At 50.7% G+C, this 22250-nt stretch overlaps 1 protein-coding gene across 10 annotated transcripts; it reads left to right on the forward strand.

Annotated features, from left to right (window-relative positions):
* Positions 1-870: 870 nt before the first annotated feature.
* On the forward strand, positions 871-21376 carry Zmiz2 (zinc finger MIZ-type containing 2). 10 transcript variants are annotated; one of them, XM_048786549.1, is made up of 19 exons: positions 871-965; positions 8922-9034; positions 9132-9246; positions 9600-9802; positions 10006-10189; positions 10458-10718; positions 10901-11080; positions 11699-11791; positions 11964-12132; positions 12787-12931; positions 13016-13226; positions 14222-14327; positions 14563-14720; positions 15865-15932; positions 16532-16600; positions 16892-17136; positions 17820-17989; positions 18082-18324; positions 19144-21376. In XM_048786549.1, exons 2-19 carry the CDS (start codon positions 8985-8987, stop codon positions 19249-19251), a joined length of 2778 nt encoding a protein of 925 aa, XP_048642506.1. In that variant the 5' UTR covers positions 871-965; positions 8922-8984; the 3' UTR covers positions 19252-21376. The 10 variants fall into 10 exon arrangements, with proteins under 10 accessions (XP_048642506.1, XP_048642505.1, XP_048642503.1 ...); XM_048786548.1 differs by having other exon boundaries at positions 879-965; positions 8919-9034; XM_048786546.1 differs by lacking the exon at positions 871-965 and adding an exon at positions 1177-1321 and having other exon boundaries at positions 8919-9034.
* The last annotated feature ends 874 nt before the right edge of the window (positions 21377-22250 follow it).

A 22250-nucleotide genomic window follows, 5' to 3' on the forward strand; every position in this document is an offset into this window, starting at 1 on the left:
TCAGCGGTAGAGCGCTTGTCTTGCATGCGCAGGACCCTGGGTTAGATCCTCAGCACCATGTAAAAAAATAAATGAGTGAAATAAAGGTATTGTGTCCAACTATAAAATAAATATTAAAAAAAATAAAAAGAAAGTAGAAAGGGCTGGGCGGGTGGGGATGAGGAGTTAGTATTTAACGGATATGAGTTTCTCTTGGGGAAGATGAAAAATCCTGAAGAGGGATGGTGGTGGTGGTTGCACAAAATGCATGTACTTAATGCCACAGAGCTGAACACTTCAAAATAATCAAAATGATATATTTCGTTATAAGTACTTTGTCACAATAATAATAATCATAATTGTGGGTAATCGGAGAATGTGGTCTTTCCTTTCCTTGGCGTAGGAAAAAATCCAGAATACTTAAAGGGTGATAATAGCAAATGATAATACCAAATGATCAAAGAGAAGCTATTTCCTACAGGAGGAAGTTCTCAATAGTGACTTTTCAAGGGAGGTGACCTGTGGGAAAGAGAGAATTCAGTGGTGAGTGTAGCAGTTTGTTCAGGAATTTTTTCTGTTTTAATGAGGGGCCTCTCAGGTCCCTATCAAGAGCCCGGTCCCTTAGGTGACTCCCCGCTGTGTCCTTCCTCATCCCGCAGCCGGAGCGAAGAGTTAAAGAGTTCGGTACGAAGAGAAGGCGGCGAAACTAGCCTGGCCAGGACCTGGCAAGAGGAGAGACACTCCCCGGTCTTGAAAGGCCCGAACTGAACCGCCCGCTGACCAGGCCGGAGCAGCCATCAGCCAGGCCCCGCGCACTCTGCTCTGCCCCCGCCAAGCCCCGCCCAGATCCCGCCTTCCCCAGTCCCCGCCTCCTGCTCGGCCACACCTCCCTCCCAGCTCCGCCCCAGCGCCCAGGCCCCGCCCCGCCCCCGGCGGACAGCGAGCAGGAAGCGCGCGGTGGCTCCGCCGACGCTGCGTTCGGAAAGGTGTGGAGGGGGCAAGGGGCACAGGTTACGGTGTAGTCGCGTCTCCTGTCAGCCGGGCAGCCCGCGGTCCTGGCCCATTTAACTGCTCTACGCCGCGCAGGCTATGGACACCCCCGCCCGAGCGCTGGCTCGGGGCTCCGCTGCTCTGGCCTGGGAGGCGGGGCCGGCGGCGCGGCGTCATGCATATGCATGAGCGGCGCGGCGGCGGCTCCATTGTGCCCTCGGAGCGGGCGGCGGCGCGATGGCGCGGGCGGCGGCGGCCCAGGGGCGGCGGGTGGCGCGGAGGGCGGGCTGAGCGCATGGAACGGCGCGGGCCGGGGGCCGCCGCGGCGAGGGCCGCGCCAGGCCGGGAGGAGGTGAGCGGGGCCCGGGGNGCTACAGCGCCTGTGGCGGGTTTCGCGGCTGGGTTGGAGGCCGTGGGCTCTGCCGCCCACCTGCAAACACCTGCCACGCTTGCGTCGTGGTCTTGGGCATACTCGTCTCCGTGGGTGTCTGGTTCGTCTCATCCTTACCCCGAGCCTTTGTTGGGGGTTGACCGAAGGGTATAAGCGGCCTTCAGGCTCCTCCAGAGCTAAGGAAACTGATCCGGCCCTCGCCCCAAACCTGGCGGTTCCTGGCTCTGGGGCCAGGCGGTCTCACCTTCACTGTGCGACCCTCTCTTCCCACTTGTGTGCCCACCATTAGGGGTCCTTGGAGGTCGTCACAGACCAGAGGAGAGAATGCGCTGCTTTTGGGTCGGACGACACTGACCTGTCAGTCCCCAGCTGTGGTTTTCATGAGGCCACCCTTGTCCAAACCTGACATACTGAAGCTCAGGCATGAGGGTGCCCTACTCTCCTGGCATGCCTTGTCTCTACCCCCTCCCAAGTGTCCTGGTCGCCACCGCCCCCAAGATATCCTATCCCCACCACCCAGTGCTTTGTTTACCCCTCCCAGGTGCTCTATGTCTTCCAGGTGTCCTGTTCCCTCAAGGTATCTATCCCCACAGCCTGCTGCCTTGCTTACCCCATCACCTTCCCTGTCCTCAAAAAAGAAAAAAACAAAAAACCCCCTCTCTGCCTAGTCCCCTAGGCTCTGATCCCTTTCTCCCTAGGGTATCCTCTTTCCAGTAGTTACAAGAACATCGGTGGTGATGTCTTTTAAGTCATTTGTGTTGTAGCAGATTTCACAGGGACACAAACAAAACATGTGACTTGTGGATACAGATAAGGTGGAAGACTCATCACCAAGTCCTGGCATGCTAGAACTGAGGGCATCCCTTGACACTTGAGAGTGGTAACAGGAGAAGTGAGGGAATCTTAACTGCATCCAGCAGTACTGAACTGGGGCCCTTGTCACACCTGGCGATGATCACAAGCTTGGAAGTAGGAGTGAAGAGAAAGAGCAGGGGAGGACTTTGGGAGTGTAGGCCCAGCATGTTTGGGGAGCATCCTCATTATTAGGATTGATCTTCAAGGGCTGATGACAAAGACAGTCGTGTCATGTGTCTGTAGTCCTAGGGTGGCTACCAGATACCCATTTTACACATTGTAAACTGAAGCCAGGTTTGGGTTGTCCCTTTAGCCATTCACTGAAATGCCCCATGCCTGGACTATTGGTCAGTGTTTATTCTGAACTTCTTGATGAAATCTGATATCCTGACTTTTAGCCCACAGTGAGGCCAGTCAGTGTTGTGGCCTCCCAGGTAGGGGAGGCAAGACTTCCAGCTGCCTGTGCACATGATCACTTCATCTTTTGGCACTGAAGACTCTGCTCCTCTCTCACTCCTGAGCTGTCATTTCTTTTTTCTTTCTTTCTTTTTTTTTTTGGATCCTTTTTGTGAAAGGGATCTCTTTGTTGCCCAGGCTGGTTCCAAACTCCTAAGCTCAAGTGCTCGTTCTGTCCAAGCCTCCTGAATAGCTGGAACTATAGGCATGTACTAGTGTGCCAGGCTCCAAAGCTGTCGTTTCTTGGAGACCTTTTGACCCCATCCTCTCTTGAGTTGGCTTGATCCTACATACTTGAAGGCAGAGAGTCTGCTTTGTTTTCAGCTTGTTGAGAAAGGGTGGCCTGCTTCAGAGAGTCTGCCTACTGACTAGTTGTGGCTGCTCTGGGACACTGGGGAAAGAGGAATCTGGGGAAAAAAATTCTTTTTTTTTTTTTTTGTTCCAGGAATTGAACCTAAGGGGCATTTGATCCCTGAGCCACATTTCTAGCCCTATTTTATTTAGAGACAGGGCCTCACTGAGTTGCTTAGCGCCTCACTTTTGCTGAGATTGGCTTTGAACTCGCAATCCGCCTGCCTCAACCTCCTGCACCTCTGGAATGGAAAATGAGTTTTTTGAAGTCCTATTTCTGGAGGAAAATGTGACTTGACCTCTAAAAAGACTTGTTGCCTTCTAGACTGACCCCAAGCCAGAGCACCTATGTTCAGGGCTCTAGCTTTCAGCTTAATGAGAGTATGGGAGGAAAGCCCCCAGGCAGGCCAGACCTTGAGTGACCTGGCCTCTTTCTCAGCCTTTCCTGGGAGGAGAAGGTGGGAGGAGGGTCTGAATTCACAGAACACCGCTCTGTGGTCAGGAGCAGAGGGTCATAAGATACCAGACCCAGGGAATTGGGGGATTTACAGAAAGAAATGCCCTCAGGAGACCAGAGGTATCACTTCAAGAGTTTGACAGGAAATCCTCTCAGTTTAGAGAGGAAAACTCAAGGGGAACTGGAAATGTCTGTGGTCTCTGCCCATAGCAGAGAAGCATTGTAGGTGGAATTCCCCAGTCCCATGTGACACATGAGGCTGCAATGGGTTCCTCTTCATCCTACACCTAACTCTGTATCTCCCTTCACCCCAGCTCTCTGCATTTCCTAGATCTGAGGCTCCCCTACTGTGGTCAGCAGAAACAGTAGCACCTGTAAATGTGTTAGAAATGCAGGCTGGTGCCCTGGCCCAACCTTTTGATCCAGTGTGGGGCAGGGCATCCTCTCATCAGGCTGAGAGTTGATTTTCATGCACTGAAATTGGGGGAACTGTTGTCCTGTGTAACCTGAAGTGAGGCAGAGGACTCTGCTCACTGCTTGATTTGGCACAGCAAGGTGGGCTGGGCCAACCCAACCAGCTTTGCTGTTGGGAAGGGTTGTCGGGACAGCTTTTTTTTTTTTTTTGGTGCTGGGGATTGAACCCATGGCCTTGTGCATGCAGGGCATGCACTCTACCAGCTGAGTTATATCCCCAGCCCAGGACAGCTCTTAAGAGGGTGGTGGTGGTGCTCCTCCTCCCCCTCCTCCCCCTGCCCCCCCCACTTCCTCCTAGGTTTATAATTAAAAATTTTGTTTTGAGGTAATTGTAGAATCAATTATTAAGAAATAATACAGAGGTCCCTTGTATCCTTTACCCAGTTTCCCCCAATGGTAACATTTTGCAAAACTGTAGTATAACATCACCACAGGACACTACATTGATACAGTCCACAGGCTCCTTCCTGTTGCTGGCTTATATTCACTCCCACCTCCCTCTTGCCAAAATTACAAATTTACCTCTCCCACTACGTTTAACCCTGGCAACCAACAGTGTGTTCATTTCCCTGATTTTGGTGTATCAAAAATGCCAGGTAGGTGTTGAGAGCCACAGCTGAGTTGGGATGGCGCCTGGCATTTTGCCAGAAGAATGGTTGAGAGGTGACAGTGAGCCATTAAGATGATAATTAAGTTAAGCTGTGTATAATTGCTGTGACTGGATGATGCTGGATTGAAACAGGCTGTGTATTCAGTTGTATATAGACCCCTGCTGTCCAGCAATAGGGCGGCTCCTGCTACTTTTGAGAGCTGGGAGAGTTCCCAGGGAGTGCGTGTGGAGTGCTGGTGGAGTTCAGGCAATAAAGTAGTTCCTGTTTGAACCTACAAGTGCCTCGTGGTGGCTCGGTTATTTTGTGCCCAGCCAGACTGTGGCAGGTAGGGCTGGAGGTTGTGGCTCAGGGGTAGAGTGCTTATCTTGCATGCAGGGGACACTGGGGTCTTGCATATGTGGGACCCTGGGTTCCATCTTCAGCACTGCATAAATAAATGAAATAAAGGTATTGTGTCCATCTACAACTTAAAAAAAAAAAAAAGGCTTTAAAAAAATGCCAAGTAAAGGAATCATACAATATATAGTCTTGGGAATTGGCTATTGGCTTTTCCAGTCAGCATAGTTCCCTGGAGATTCATCCAGGTGGTTTTGTGTTATCAGTAGTTCATTTCTTTTTCTGGCATCCAGGCTATGAATGTATCATAGTTGATTTAAGTATTCATCCACCAAAGGACATCTGGGCTGTTTCCACCCTTTAGCTGTTAACAGTGGTTATTACAAATAATTCTTCTATAAACATTCATGTACAGGTTTCTATGTGAATATAAAGTTTTCATTTCTCTGAAGTAAATACCCAGTAATACAGTTGCTATGTCATAGTTTAGTGGCTGAGTACTTAGTTCTGTAAGAAATGGCTAACCCACGCTTACCTAGCATGTGTGAGGCACTGAGTTTGATCTTCAGCACCACATATAAATAAATAAAATAAAATGTTGTGCTCATCTACAACTAAAAAGAAATATTTTTTAAAAATGGCAGGTGGTACACACCTGTAATTTTAGCTACTCAGAAGGCTGAGGTAGGATTGCCAGTTCAGGGCCAGTATGGGCAACTTGGTAGGATCCTGTCTCAAAAAAATTAGAAGGGCAGGGGAGGTAACTTGGTGGTAGAGCACACTTGGGGTCAATTCCCAGAAAAGAAAAAAAAAAAAGAATAGACTTCATTTTTATAAAGCAGTGTGCCATTTTACATTCCCACCAGCAATGAGATATCCAGTTTCTCCTTGCCAGCATTTAATGATGTCACTATTTTTTAACTATTCTGTTAGATGTATAGTGATGTCTTTTTGTGGTTTTAATTTGCATTTCCCTGCTGACTAGTGATGCTGAGCATCTTTTCATATGCTTATTTACCATCTGTATATCCTCTTTGGTGAAGTGTCTCTTCATGTTTTTTTTGTGTATTTTCTAATTGGATTTTTTTTTTTTTTTGAGAATTCTTTGTACATTTTAAATACTAGTCCTTGGTTGGATATGTGGTTTGCAAATGTTTCTTCCATTCTGCAACTTGCTGTTTCATCCTCTTAACAGGTCTTTCTTAGAGGGCAAGTTTATTTTTTATTTTTATTTTTTGTGGTGCTGGGATTGAACCCAAGGACACTGTACCGCTGAGCCACACCTCTAGCCTTTTTTATTTTTTATTTTGAGATAGGATCTCACTAAGTTGCCTAGGCTGGCCTCAAACTTGGGATCCTCTTGCCTCAGCATCCTGAGTTGTCACTGGAGTCACAGGGGTGCACCACTTGAGATGGAGGAAAAAAAAATTATTTTTTCTTTTTTGCCATGCTGGGGATTGAACTCAGGGCCTTCTGCCTGCTCGGCAAGCACTCTTTCACTAAACTACATTCCTGTCCTTAAAAGTTTTTAATTTTGATGAAGTACATTTCATCAATTTTTTTCTTTTATGGATTTATGTTTTTTGGTATGAAGTCTAAGAACTCTTTGCTTAGCCTAGATCCCAAAGGTTTTCTCCTCCAATTTTCCTAAACTTTTTATAATTTTGTGTTACCAACTATACCTAGGACCAAGTTTATTTTGAGTTTAATTTCAGTATAAGGTGTAAGGTTTGGGTTGTTTTCTGTTTTGTTGTTTCCCCAGCGCTGGGGATCAATCCCAGGTCCTCATGCATGCCAGGCAAGCACTCTACCAAAGGGCTACATCCCTAGATACCCCCATCTCACCCTGGGTTTTTGTTTTGTTGTTTTGTTGTTAGTTTTACTATAGATGTCCAGTTATTCCAGCACAATTCGTTGGAGAGACTGATCTTCCTCCACTGAATTGCTTTTATATCTTTGGATATATTTTGTGTCTGATTTCATAGTTCTGTCCTTCTGTTAGTACCACAGTCTTCATTATTATATCTCTATTCTAATTCCTGAAATACTCACGGTTGCTCCAGATCCTATCCAACGGGTCTGGGAAGAAGTTTCTGCCTTTGGCAGGTCCCCCTTCCTAGTGGGTCATCATCCTAGGAAAGGCAGTGGGGATAGGGATGCCAGCCTCCCCTTGCGTGGCTGGGCCATCCTAATTCCCTGCTTTTTTCTGGCCTGAGCTTCCCGGGTCAGGACTTGATTTGAGGAGGGGCTAAGGGATCTGGCTATCTCTGAGGACAGGGGACCTGACTGGTGTAGCTGGGACATCCCTCCACTTCCTCCTTTCTCCTCTAATTGGTTTCCTTTCCCACGAAGCCTATTGCTGGGTGTGGGAAGGGCCAGTGGAGGTCCAGGTGTCCCGTTTGCCAAGGCATGGCTAAGTCACCTCTCATTCTTACCTGTTCTGAACCCTTGGATGCATGGTTCACCCTTGCTGAGGTTCTAGGTCAGTATTTGCAGAGCAGATAAGGATGCTTTACCTCAGCGAGTACTGAGATATGGGTGAGACAAAGTTAGGTGGGTGCTAGGCTTACCTTCATGTCAGATACCTTCTTTCTCCTGGGCAAGAGATTGGCCCTGTAAGTATTAGGGTGGCAAGATGGGAACCACAGGAGGTCAGCATGCTTTGCGGGGTGTGTGTGTGTGTGTGTGTGTGTGGCAGCCTTGCAGCCCCCAAAGGCTGTGAGATCCAGGGTGAAACATGCCTGGCCTCCCCCAGGAGCTTCCTGAGAACCACTTACCGGTTGCCCTATGTGCCTCTGTAGGGGTGACCTATATATATTAGAACCGAAGGTAGTACCAGTTTTGGGTGAAGGAGGCAGTATAGGAGTGGGGCCTAGGAGTGTCTGGGCTTGGCTTGAGTAAGGGTCTTGCTTATGGCAGTGTGAGGAATGTGGCACTTGGAAACAGACCAAAGATTCCTGTGGCTCACTAATTGGGGCAGCAAATTCAGTACAGCAGGCTGAGTTCCATAGTATTGGCATCATGTCCTACAAGTACCTGCCTGTTGTACTCTTTTGACCTGCTGTGTACTATGACCACATCCCTGTGGTCCACCTACCCTGACCCTACAAAGGTGGTTCAGCATCCCTTTTCCCCACCCCTGCTTATAAACACCTGCCACATCGGGTCCCTTCCAAGGCTTTGGTGCCTATCAGTCCTCCACTTGTTGTGCTCTGTATGTCTCTGCCTGGTTGGAAACTTACTCTGAATGTCACAGATGGGCCTACAGGGGTAGGACTGCTTGCATGGCCCCTGTGCCTGCAGTTTCAGGCAGCCCTTCGTCCCGTGGCATCTGAGTCAGTTTTGAGGTTCCCTGACCTAGAGCCCCTATGCTGCTCTCTTGGTTAGAAGGACCTGCCAGCCAGGGGCTGGGCTGCTGGTCCATATACCCTGCTTCAGCAGGTATCCCACATCCCCCTTCCCCATGCCAGGCTGGAAGGTAGCTGTTCTGTACCTGCTTCTTGACCTTTTCAACCTCTTATTTAGAGCCCCCACTAGCTTTGCCCCTCTCTAGGTCCCTGCCCAGGTTGATCAAGATCCCAAGTTGGTGATGCCCTTATTGGCCCTGTGTGTCCTCCCTGCCAGCACCTCCTGAGGGGCTTCTGGCAACCTGTTCTCTATCCCCGAATCACTATGGGGTGACTTTTTTTTTAATAGCTTTACATGGATGGATATCCAGTTCTTGGTGTGGGGGAGAGTGTGGCAAGTTTTTGGAATCAGTCTGTTTCCAGGGTGGATCCAGGGATTCTGGGTGGCAGACCCTGGGTCAGAAAGGCTTCATGCCAGCTTCTGGGCTGAGTGTGAGGCACAGAGGTTGGGCTGGTGAGCCAATATCAGCCTCTTCCATTGTCCTACCTACCACTGGAGCTTAGCCATCCCTTGCAGAAGAAGGGGCTGGCCTGGTGGCCCTGGGCTCTTTCTACTCTGCTAAAAGGGTCTCAGGTGGCATCTAAATTCACATCCTTTCCCTCCTGTCCAGCAGCCAGAGCAACAGAGTCCCAGATAAGCACTGGCAGACCCGGTCTGTAGGGCTGCTCTATCGCCAATGAACTCCATGAACCCCATGAAACCTGCCCTGCCCCCTGCGCCACACGGGTGAGTGTGGGCTCCTGTGGCCTGTCCCTTGCAGGCCCTGTGCTCTTGGGCACCTGTGGCCTCCTGACCTAGGCCTCACCAGCCACTCTTCCTGTAGTGATGGTTCATTTGCATACGAGTCTGTGCCTTGGCAACAAAGCGCCACTCAGCCTGCTGGGTCGCTATCCGTGGTCACTACCGTGTGGGGAGTCGGCAACGCAACACAGAGCCAGGTGAGCACCTACCTGAGTCCCTCCCCCAAGCAGTGAGAGCCTTGGCAGTGCCTTAGAGCTCTGAAAGACAAGGAACTTAAATGGGGAGGTTGGGGCATAAAGATGGGGCTTCCTGATTCTCTCAGGTCCTTGGGTGCTGGTTCTTTCACACTCCCATAGGTTTTCTTCTGTCTTCAGCCGGCCTCCACAAATCACCCCAACCTGACCTATGGGCAGGTACTCCCCCACCGCCCCCGCCCCCACCCGTCCCCTATACCGCCACTAACCAGGTCTTTTGGTTTTTAGTACTTTAGAGCTACAGCTTGAAGAGGGTGCTTTAGCTGTTCCTTTTGGTGATTCCCACTTCCTTGTAGGTTCTGGGGAACCCCATGGGCCCTGCAGGAAGCCCCGCTGGTGGCTCCATGATGCCTGGTGTGGCAGGTGGCAGCTCCGCCTTGACCTCCCCGCAGTGCCTGGGACAGCAGGCATTTGCTGAAGGTGGTGCTAGCAAGGGCTACGTGCAGCAAAGTGTGTATGGCCGTGGGGGCTACCCTGGGGGCCCCAGCTTCACCACCGGGTAAGCAGGGCCCCTCATCTGACAGATGGCTAGAAGCCATCAACCTGGCGGGCACCTCTGAACTGTTGGACATTGCCTCTCTGCTTCCCCACTGGCTCCAGCAGCTACCGTGGAGAGTCTGGAAAGAACTGGCTCCCCCTAAGTGCTGTGTGGCCCTAGGCTGAGTCTGTGCAGAGAGTGTGGCAGTCCTGTGTCTCTTGCAGATATGCAGGTGGCCCAGGGGGACTGGGTCTCCCCTCACATGCTGCACGACCCTCCGCTGACTTCACACAAGCAGCAGCTGCAGCTGCCGTGGCTGCCGCTGCAGCCACTGCCACAGCTACAGCCACAGCCACCGTGGCTGCCCTGCAAGAGAAGCAGAGCCAGGAGCTGAGCCAATATGGAGCGGTGAGGGCAACCCCCCAACTCCTCCCATTTGGCAGCCAGCGTGTGTGGGACTTGGCCAGGGGAATCTCAGCAAGGTGTTGGGGTCAAGCACGGAATGTGCTCACTGGGGGCTTATGAAACCAGTGAAAGAGAAATGAGTAGGAAGAAAAAGAGTCTGAAGGGGGAGAGGCCCTGAAACCGTAGCAAGGGGTACATGCCCACAGCACCAGTGAGCCATGTGCCCATTTGTGGGGGGAGTGTAAACCATTCTGTCTTTTTCTTTTCCCAGATGGGGACTGGACAGTCTTTTAACAACCAGTTTCTGCAGCATGGAGGTCCCCGGGGGCCCAGCGTCCCCCCTGGCATGAACCCTACTGGCATGGGAGGGATGATGGGCCCCTCTGGCCTCTCCCCCATGGCCATGAACCCCACTCGGGCAGGAGGCATGACGCCCTTGTATGCAGGGCAGCGCCTACCCCAGCATGGGTACCCTGGTCCTCCCCAGGCCCAGCCGCTGCCCCGACAAGGGGTCAAGAGAGCATACTCGGAGGTGAGTGTCTTGATTACCCAACCTGGGGCCCTGGGTGCTGTTTCCCCCACCCGAGTGGTAAGAGCAGCTCCTACAGTGAGAAAATTGTCCATGCTCAGCAGGACCAGGGGACCCTGCCCCCAGCACATGGGGCACTACTTGCCTGCTGATGCCTCTTCTTTCTGGGGTATTTGCTTCTTCAGGTGTATCCAGGGCAACAGTACCTACAAGGAGGCCAGTACGCGCCCAGCACTGCCCAGTATGCGCCCGGCCCCGGGCAACCCCCTGCCCCTTCCCCCTCTTACCCTGGGCACAGACTACCCCTGCAGCAGGGCATGGGCCAGTCCCTGTCTGCACCAGGCCCTGCAGGACTGCACTACAAGGTAGGGCCAGCTCCCCTGGCCTATGCCAGGCCCACTGTCATGGGAATAGTGGGGACCTTGAGGCAGTCCTGTCCCTGAGGGGTATAGGCTAGTCAGGGAGTGGGTGGAACCTCACAGGGGTCCCAGCCAGTGCAGGGTTCAATTCTGAAAGGAACCTCTACAAGATTCATGAATCTCTGGAAATTCAGCATAGGGAGCAGCAGGCAAGCACTCAAGCCATTCTGACATTCTTTATGGAAAATGTCCCCATTCCCTCTACTTGCTGTAGAGAAACCCATCTAGGGAACAAGCCTTTTCTACTGGTGGTACACCATCTGGATACATGGTGGGTAGAGAGCACCTCACTAGGAGTCTGGGTGGGCAAGTTGGTACAGCTGGAGGAGGATAAAAAGGGGAGGTTTGAGTGCACCTGTGTCATTTCAGCCCCTTCCATGTGTGGAGTCACCCCTTTTCTATAGTGGTATCTTTTTACATTATAATATTGGTAATGTGTCTTATGGAATATGTGGGATATACAACAGAGCATAAAGACTATGCAGATTGGCAGCTCTGTTTGTGGTGAACTTCTAGGATCAGGCCCGGGGGATTCAACTGGGGGCAGGGCCCACATGCACTCAGTTTTCTCTCCCACAGCCTGCAGAACAGTTCAACGGGCAGGGCACCAGCTTCAACGGGGGCAGCGTCAGCTACAGCCAGCCTGGCCTGAGTGGGGTATGGGGCTCGGCTGGGTGGATGGCTGGGAGGCTCACAGGGTGGGCATGTGGACAGAGGGACTGCCTCCTCTCCACCTCTGTTCTCATGTTTCCCAGTGGGTGCTACATGAACAACTCTAATCCACCCATCCTACCATTCTGCTTTAACTGTTTGTGCTCAATCTCTATAGCCTGCCCGTTCCATCCCTGGCTACCCCAGCTCCCCACTGCCAGGCAATCCCACACCACCCATGACGCCCAGCAGCAGTGTCCCATACATGTCCCCAAGCCAGGAGGTCAAGTCTCCCTTCCTGCCTGACCTCAAACCAGGTCTCAGCTCCTTGCACCCATCGCCCTCTGGTGAGTGTTCACTCTTAGGACAATAGCTGTGACAGACTAGGCAGACATGGGGAATACCAGGGCTCTAGCGCCCTGTGGGAGCTTGGGAGAGCAGGGGCAGTTGCTTGATCCCAAGTAAAGCTAAGGTTTCCATCTTAAAGATAGACTGTATGGTTCTGGGCCTTTACCTTTGTTTTCTATTCATGGCCCTGCGCAGATCTGTTAGAGCTATAGATATCTACAGGAAAATATCCACAGACACAAAATTTTTTATATAAAATTGAAGCCTATCTTTAGCTGAGAACCCCTGCTTCCAAGGAGACCATCACAGCAGAAGTTAGAATCCTGAAACCTCAAATTGAGCAATTGGGTGATGGCCACTGACATCCTGGCCTTCTGGTTTCTAAAAAAACATTGTAAACATCTTCTGCGTGAGTTGGGTTCGTGTTCCCCTGTCATAGTTCAGTGGACACTAGGCTGGGTAATTGAGGCAGATGAACATTAGGATCTATGGCCCAGGGTCTCAGGAGAGATGCTGTCTGAGGCCCTGGCTGTGGGGCACAGCTCAGGTCTTCAGAGCAGACCTGGCAAGGGGCTCCAGGATGCCCTCTTTGAGTAACTATAGATGCTCTGGTTGGTGTCCAGTTTATAGCCAACATGGTCTCTTGTCACCAGGTAATGGTCCTTGTGATGAGCTGCGGCTGACCTTCCCTGTAAGGGATGGGGTAGTCCTGGAGCCCTTTCGCCTGCAGCACAACCTGGCTGTGAGCAACCACGTCTTCCAGCTTCGAGACTCAGTCTACAAGACTTTGATGCTGAGGTGATCCCCACTGGCCCAGCCCCAGCCCCTCCACCCCCATCCATACTCAGTGTGAAGTCTCTGATCATCCTTTTCCTTTTGCAGGCCTGACCTGGAACTGCAGTTCAAGTGCTACCACCATGAAGACCGGCAAATGAACACCAACTGGCCAGCCTCCGTGCAGGTCAGCGTCAATGCCACACCCCTCACCATCGAGCGTGGAGATAACAAGACCTCACACAAGCCCCTCTACCTGAAACACGTGTGCCAGCCTGGCCGCAACACCATCCAGATCACCGTCACCGCCTGTTGCTGCGTGAGTATCCTGCAGGGTATGGGCAGGGCTTGGCTGAAACACCACCTGGATCACTATCCTTGGGGTCATGGATGGGCTGAGGATGGGTGGGCCCAGAGCCAGGCTGTGGGCTATGGAGCTTAAAGAAAAAGACATTGCTTCTTGTTATCACTTTTTATTTTAAGCTCTTTTCTATTTGCCATTTAAGAAAGGGATCCAGTTAAAAACATCCTAGCTATTTTCCAGTTAGATTATATTTACTAGATTTAATACTCATGTTGATACTATGAGAGAAACAAAGTTGTGTAGCAAGCTCACAGAGTTCCATCCATAGCAGGTTCAACATCACCCAGGTTCCAGCCATCAGGATCTCATTTGGACCTATGTAACAAGGGCCTGGGGATGGGACAGCTCAGAATCCTCATTCTGTGGGACTTAGGAGGTTTGAACTAGACACAGTGTCAGTAAGATTGGATGCCATGAGCAGGGAGATATACAAGGCATACAGGTATTTTGTTTTTAATATTTTTTTAGTTGCCAATGGACCTTTATTTAATTAATTTATTTATTTATATGTGGTGCTGAGGATTGAACCTAGAGCCTAGGGTTGTTAGGCAAGCTCTCAACTACTGAGCTATAATCCCAGCTCAGGTATTGTGTTTTTATGGCAAGGTGAGAACTAGGCAGTGGATGAACAAGAACAGAATGCCCAGTAGAGCTGTTGAGATGTTTGAGTATGGGCAAGAGCACCAGCAGCCTGAGGCCAGAGTCTCCTGGGCTCCAGGAAAGTAGAAAGCATCCTGACTGTGCTTTAGCACTCAGGAGGATAGGGCCTAGTTATGAGAAACATGGCTGGTCTGGTCCTCTCCCCTTGACTATCTCACCCCAAACCCCTCCCTTCCCAGCCTGGTACCCCTGACGTAACTACTCTTCTCCAGCTGTGTTCCCCAAAACCATGTCCCCACATCCCCACACCTGTGTTCCCCCTGCATACAATATCCCCCACTGTGTTGCAGTCCCACCTCTTCGTGCTGCAGCTGGTGCATCGTCCATCTGTCCGCTCCGTACTGCAGGGCCTACTCAAGAAGCGCCTCCTGCCTGCTGAGCACTGCATCACCAAGAGTGAGTGACCCCACCCACAACCACTGGGGCTGTGCCCAAGCTGAACAGTGTTTCATGTGGCACATCTCCATGTCACACAATGCATCTTCTCCCAGGCTGATGGCAGTAGTTAGCTGATGGCAGTAGTTAAGTAACATCTTGGAGCTGTTGATCATTCAGTGTCCTGGCTGACATCCCCATTCATAGCCTCCCCATGTTGCGAACCCTTTACTCAGATCTCTTCCCCTGTTGTCAGTAAAGCGGAACTTCAGCAGTGGCACCATCCCTGGCACCCCTGGGCCCAACGGAGAGGATGGGGTGGAACAGACAGCTATCAAGGTGTCCCTGAAGTGCCCCATCACCTTCCGCAGAATCCAGCTCCCTACCCGTGGTCATGACTGTCGCCACATACAGGTAGGTGGGTGGTCACTGCAGAACTTTGCCCAAATTTGCTGCCTTTAAAATATTTTGAGCTTGTGGAGCAACTAGAAACTTGAGATCATATTGGATAGAATCTAAACTAGAAAAACTACTTGAGAAAGCTATAGATATCATTTTTAAAAATATGTATGCTTCATAGTGAAACAGTTGTACTCTGGCTATATATCCGACAGAAATGTACACATTATTGTTCATAGCTATATTTGAATTGTAAGAGCTTCAAATAAAAACAAATGTTTATCAACAATTAAAAAAATTGTTTTGAGCTGACACCTCAGCCTCATCCTCTGGGGCAGAAGTGGAATCTGAACACCTAAGCCAACAGGCCATGGACCAGGCCTGCCATGGAGGCCGCTGGGCCTGGCTGCCCCGAGGTTAGGCTTTTGTTTCTTCTAAATATAATCACCATTTTACTCACTTCTCTACTAGCTACTGCATTCACAGGGTTCCATTGTTAAAAAGCATAAGGATGCGGGTGTGGTCTTCTTCCTGCCCTACCATGAAAGTCTCTGTCTTTGCAGAAATACCCAGTGTTAGACAAGAAACTACATTCTCCTCCCTCTCTGTTACATGCTGCTCTGTACTATAATTTTCCCTTTAACATGGTGTCTGGCAATGGTTCCTTATCAGTACAGTTGCCCAATTCTTGCTTTGGTCACAGCGGGTTCCAGTTCAGTTGAGATGCTTGGGATGGTCCATTAGAATTATGTTACAGCGGAGCCAGGCATGGTGATATGTGCCTATAATCCCAGCAACTTGAGAGGCTGAGGCAGGAGGATCACAAATTCAAGGCCAGCCTTGGCAATTTAGTGAGTCCCTTACCAATTTAGGGAGACCCTGTCTCCAAATAAAAATTAAAAGGGCTAGGGGCTGGGGTTGTAGCTCAGTTGGTAGAGCGTTTGCCTTACATGTGTGAGGCACTGGGTTCAATCCTCAGCACCACATAAAAACAAATAAATAAAAAATAAAGATATTAAAAAAAAAAAAAAAAAAAGGACTGGGGAAGTAGCCCAGTGGTAAAGCACCCCTGGGTTTAAGACATATTCCAGAAATCCAGAAAACATATCACCCTCACCCTAGCCCACAGTGAGAAATGACCTGTCTCCCATCTCTGCAGTGCTTTGACCTGGAGTCATACCTACAGCTCAACTGTGAGCGAGGGACCTGGAGGTGCCCCGTATGCAAGTGAGTTTCATGGTGTGTGACAAGGGAGAAACTGCCACGTCCTCAGAGGCTTTTATAAGTGAAACTTCCAAATACACAAGCCTGTTGGAAGTAGTCACAGCACATACCAGGAAGGCTCAGCTCAGGGCAGAAACCTTTTTTTTTTCCCCATATTTTCTTAATTAGCGCATTATAGTTGTACATAATGGTAGGATTTGTTGTTATATATTCATACTTGCACACAATGTAACAATATAATTTGGCCAGTATTCCCCAGAGGTAGAAATCATCCATGGGGTATTCTTATGTAGGGTTACCTTGTGCCCATTTTACCTCACAACTTCTTACAGTCACCTTACACAAGGGCAACTTGCAGAGTTTCCTCATGCAGGGTCACCTCATATAAGTTTACCTCACACAGGGTTATCTTCTGTAATCACTGTGTACAGGGTCACCTCACATGGCATCATCTTGGACAGTCGTCTCATGCAGGGTTGCCTCACACGGGGTCACTATGCACAGACACCTCACATAGGTGTTGGGCCTGAGAAGTGATGGGGTCTGGGCCCAGGGTGAAGTTGGGTAAGGCCTTTAAGCCATGTCCCCTTTGTTACTTGTAGCAAGACAGCATTGCTGGAGGGCCTGGAGGTGGACCAGTACATGCTGGGCATCCTGATATACATTCAGAAGTAAGTGTCTTCTTTCTGCCACCCCGTGTCTGTGGCCACCAGAGGGCAGTCCTGGGATGAGTGTAGTCTTCTGAGCTCTTCACTACCCTGGAGTGACTCAATTCCAGACCAGAGGCAGTGCCATGTCTCCCATGTATATCAATCCCAGGCTCCACATCATGCATAGCACCTGAAAGCACTCTGGATATAGCAGAGTGTTTGAGTTGAAAGTCTGGTTGGAAACTTCCTTGGGATTGAAGGGCAGCAGGTGCTTGGTAGACAGATGACCAGTACCCATGTGTCCCTGCCTAGCTCCGACTATGAGGAGATCACCATCGACCCCACATGCAGCTGGAAGCCAGTGCCTGTGAAACCTGATGTGCACATCAAGGAGGAGCCAGATGGGCCGGTGCTGAAGCGCTGCCGCACCATGAGCCCTGCCCATGTGCTCATGCCCAGCGTGATGGAGATGATTGCAGCCCTGGGCCCCGGTGCTGCTCCTTTCACCCCCTTGCAGCCCCCTTCAGCCCCTGCCCCCAGCGACTACCCTGGCCAGGGTGAGTACAGCACACACAGCCTCAAACTTCAGGTGACTCTGGACCAGCGACTCATCCTCTCCAGAGGAGTCTCCTGGCCTATGGAACTGTCACTATGCAGGTCATGCACCTGCTTTGTAAACATATCCAACCAAGGGGCTGGGGTTGTGGCTCAGCAGTAGAGCACTTCCTAGCATGTGTGAGGTGCTGGGTTTGATTCTCAGCACCACATAACAATAAATAAAATAAAGATATTGTGTCCAACTACAACTAAAAAAATATTAAAAAAAAAAAAACCCATATCCAACCAAAACATGCCAAGGGTGTCTGTCCTACACATTCCATCCCAAGGATGTGGTGGTAGAGGTACAGTCTTGGCCATGGCCCTTTCCCCCAATTTAGATAGAGTAAGGAGCTCTTGGCTATAACACTCCCACTGACTGGCTCCTGGCTGGAGTGTCCAGTGGGGACCCACTGTGCAGGTACAGTGTACTTTGTTGTGGTGGGTCCCATTCCATCACCTTGGAGGCCCCCACTCCTAGGATCATCTCAAGACCAGTTCCTTCTTGCTGCAATGAAAAAAAAAATTGTCAAATCATTGTTGTCTATGGGTGAGCACTCTTACGTCCTACCTGTGCCTCAGCTGGCACATTACTGGCCCTTCTGCCAACATGAGCCCTTCTAACCTGACTTTCCTCTTGTAGGTTCCAGCTTCTTGGGGCCTGGACCCTTCCCGGAGTCCTTCCCACCCCCCACACCCAGCACCCCAAGCCTTCCTGAATTCACCCCGGGGCCACCTCCCATCTCCTACCAGTCTGACATTCCCAGCAGTCTCCTGACTCCAGAGAAGTCTGCTCCCTGCCTCCCAGGCCAGGTCAGTGTGATATATAAGGGATCCAGGGGATAGGGGTGAGGTCTTTCAGGGAGCCCCTTAGCTGTTTTAACATGTCTTTTCTCCATCTTCAGATGGCACCAGTGGGCCACTTGGACTCAGCCCATAATCCTGGGCCACCAGGGCTACACACCTCCAACCTTGGGGCACCCCCAGGTCCCCAACTGCACCATCCAAACCCTCCCCCAGCATCCCGGCAGCCCCTGGGTCAAGCAAGCTCAGGGTCTGTTGGTGAGCTGGCCTTCAATCCTGCCACAGGCGTGATGGGGCCCCCCAGCATGTCTGGGGCAGGGGAGGCCCCAGAACCAGCACTGGATGTGAGTACTAGGCCCTGTGGTGGGGAGCATGTGGGAGTTGCTGGAGTTGGCTTGTGTGTTGTCCTTGGGTCACTGCTTTGTAGAAGGGAAGACAGTGATCCTTCAGGGAGAGCCAGCCAGATAATGTCAACCAAATGCAGCTCTTATTCATGTGTTGAGTATCTGAAATATCTGTGAGGTGCCAGGTACCATGTGTGGTTAGTGAGTGGCTTGGCTGGATGCTGCAGTAGCTATATGAAGAGTCCTCAAAGAAGACTGGGCTGGAAGTTTCTGCTGCACTCCTTAGAATCTGGCTTGACCTGTCTGCTCATTCAGTGGTTCTGCCTCTTGACACATGCATGGGTGGTGTGTGAACCCAAGCTCAGTGCATGAAAGACAGGGTTGACCATCCCTGAACCATGGTGGAAATTCATTGAAGTTCCACATGAAAAAGATTAGAACAAGCAGTCCAGAGCAGAAAATTCTAGGGGGCTGAAGTTCTGCCATCTATATTCTGCCTGAGGATCACCTTGGGGATCCCCTTTTAGGCCTGTGCACCTCCATGCACAGTTGGGCCACCTTGGATGGGCACTCTGGTGCCTGGTAGTATTGAGCACCATGCCAAGAGCTATTTCTGACCCCAGAACAGCCTTTCACTGGGATATCTCAGACAACTGTGTAGGCTGTCAGTGAGGCCCAGGAATCCATCCTTCATTAGATGAGGGGCCACTTAGCATCCCTGCCGGGCCTAGGAACAGGGCTTGGATGCAGGGGCAGTATGGCCACTTGGGCATGATGGGTCTGAGACCAGAGTTGCTAACATGTTTGCTTTGTCCTCAGCTACTCCCAGAACTGACCAACCCTGATGAGCTGCTGTCCTACCTGGGCCCACCTGACCTCCCGACAAACAGCAATGATGACCTGCTGTCTCTCTTTGAGAACAACTGATCCTGTGTTAACCCCTGGCCTAGCAGGGACACACTCAGAGACATCACCACAGCCTGCCCTCCTCTCCAAGCCCCACAGAACACCTGGCACTCTTCCCCAAAATTCCTCATCAGATGTCCAGAACCAGGGTCTGCCACTGTTGTCCCCAGCCCTGAACTGTAGAAGCAGCCTGTGCTCTAATGGAGGGGCCCCTAGACCACCATCACCCTCCCTCCACCAGGCTCACTGCTACAGAATGGTTTTTGCTGAGGTGCCCTGTCCACCCACTGCACACACACCCTGTGCCCCTAATCTCACAGCCTTGCACCTTGTCCTTCCACCCTTGCTTGCTCCCACCCAGCCTGCATCTCGTCAAGCATTGACCCTTCTGTTTCCACTCCTTTTTGGGAGAAGAGTCGGGTGTGCAATTTGGCTGACTCTGTGTCCTTGGCCTGCAGCTCCAGTGGCCTGTGCCCTGCAGCCCCTGCTCTCAGAACCAAGCAGAATGCATAGTTCAGGGGCCTAGAGCTCTTGCCCAGCCAGCATTGTGTGGTGTGGGGTTCCTCCCTCCACCCTAAGCTTCAGGCAGAGGCTGGGGGTGGGGGAGCTATAAAGCACAACAATGTACATAGTGTAGAAACACTAACAGCTGAGAAAGGGAGGGGAAAGCTATTTAAGTCAGCATGTTCCTCTGTTGTACAGCCAGCCCAGTCTTCCCTGTGCTTTCTGCCCTTCCCGTGTGCAGACAGCTGGGGGAGCGACAGTGCAGTGGGAGGAGACTGAGCTTTGGCTGGCTCAGGGTGGGCTCGCAGACTCAGCTCTGTGTAATATTTCTCCAGTGGGCTGCTCTCCCAAGTTCCCCTTTTCTGTGAAAGTGAAGAATTAGTACAGCTGTGTTTTTTAAAACCACCTCTCCATCTCCACCCTGTGGGCCCACACCCAGGTGGGGAGGAGGAAGCCACTGCATCTGCTGGCTTGGGGCCTGCGTGTGCAATCAGGGCTCCTGACCCTGTCCTGTCTCCTGTCTTCAATCTCTATTAAAGGACTCCCTCTTGGTGGGCCTGAATGAGTCCCTCCTTCGTGCTGGGGGCACTGTGGTCTCCCTTGGGGACCAGGCCCAACCCACAGCTGGCTTTTGGTGCCCTACATCAAGCTCTGTATGTTCTGAACCAAGCCTCAGTTATTCCTGCCCCATGGTAAATTTCCTTTTCCCTGGAATTTTCCAAGTTGGCTTCAGCTGGAGAGTTATTTTGTAAAGTGTCCCAGGCTTGCCTGGGTGACATTTGCCATCATGTCACCTTTCCTGGGTGTGTCCTGGGGCAGGGAGCCAGTTGTCTTGGGTGCCCCAACCCAGCCAGGGGGCCTGACAAGCACTAGGCTGTGTCCCTAGGAGGCCTCTCTTTGTTGCCGCCTGTGGAGGGTGCAGAATTAATCCTGGCTACCATCTGCCCATCCAGTTTGGTAGGATCCAGGTGTTTCTTGTCCTGAGCCCTGAGTCCCTGCCCCCCCCCCCAGGGCCATCCCATCTAGCAAGAGAAACTAGAACTGTGAGGGAAATAGGAACCCAGGGAAGAGGGGAGTGCCTGGTATTGGCCAGCTGCCATGGCCCGTCTTGGAGGAGGTGCTTGTCTGGGAGCTTGGAGGCTACAGGGGTAGAAGGAAGGGAGGTGTCAGGATGGGAAGGTCCTCTGGCAGCTCTGAGTGCCAGTGACATTTGAGACTACACAGGTGGGCCTTCTTGACCCCTAAAGAGCCTTTGTTTCCCAGTTTGTCTCCCCTTTCAAGCCCTGGGAGCTGAAATGGAGAAAAACGTAGGAACAACAGTGGGCCAATGCCAGAGCTAAGGAAATGTGGGAACAATGCTCAACAGAGTCCCCTCAACTACAACCCACTCTGGGGGAGTGGGAAACAGGCCCCCCTTACTTGGGGTGCCACTTCATTGCTGTGCATCACCCATCCCCACAGCCTGTTGCAAGTCTGGGTGCTCCTAAGTAGAAGAGAGAAACCAGGAGACTGGGACCAGCAAGAGGCTGCAAACTACCCAAAAGTCCATCCTCAGAGGGTGGATAAGGGATTACTGTGCCAGAACATTCTAGACATGAACAGGTCCAGAAACAATGTGAAATAAAAGGTGTAGAAGCTCTAACAGTACAATGCCATTCTTCTAAAGCTCAAAATCAATATGAGTTGCATAGGATTTGTACATATGTACTAACAAAGGAAGGGAAGGGAATCCACACATGTTCACCTGTGGAGACGTGACAGGTGCACTCAGGGAAGAGCAAAGATGCTGGCGAGGCTCTAATCTTCAAGGTGAGTGGTGGCCTCCTGGATTTTCACCTGGGCTTCTCATGTCAGTATATTCTCATGTATGTGCTAAGTATATGCAACTTGAAAAGAAGCTGACTGGGCTTAATAGAACCACCAATGTGAGGAAAACACATTTTCCTCAAGTTCATAGAGAATATTCTCCAAGATTGACCAAGTCTCAATAATTAAGAGATTGGAATCCTGTGTTCTTTGATCACAATGGAACAAAACTAGAAACTTATAGCAGAAAGAAAACTGGAAAATTCACAAATTATGAGAATTAACAATCTTTAACAACCAATGGTCAAAATCATAAGGGAAAATTTAAAATACTTTTGAGATAAATGAAAACAAATTGAAACAGGAAGCAGCAAAAGTTGTGTTAAGGGAACTTTATACCTGTAAAATGCCTGTATTAAAAAAGAATAATGAGGGCTGGGGTTGTGGCTCAGTGGTAGAGCACTGGCCTAGCACATGTGAGGCACTGGGTTCGATCCTCAGCACCACATAAAAAACTAAAAATATTTTTTAAAAAGAGTGAGCCAGTTCAGGTGTGATAGTGCATGCCTGTAACCTCAGCCACTTGGAAGGATGAGGCAGGAGGATCACAAGTTCAAAGCCAGCCTCAACAACTTAGGCTATAAACAATTTAGCAAGGCCCTATCCAATAAAAGGGGGCTGGGTTGGGGCTGGGGTTATGGCTTAGTGGT

This window comes from Marmota marmota, unplaced genomic scaffold, assembly GCF_001458135.2.
Source record: "Marmota marmota marmota unplaced genomic scaffold, marMar, whole genome shotgun sequence".
Lineage (NCBI taxonomy): Eukaryota > Metazoa > Chordata > Mammalia > Rodentia > Sciuridae > Marmota > Marmota marmota.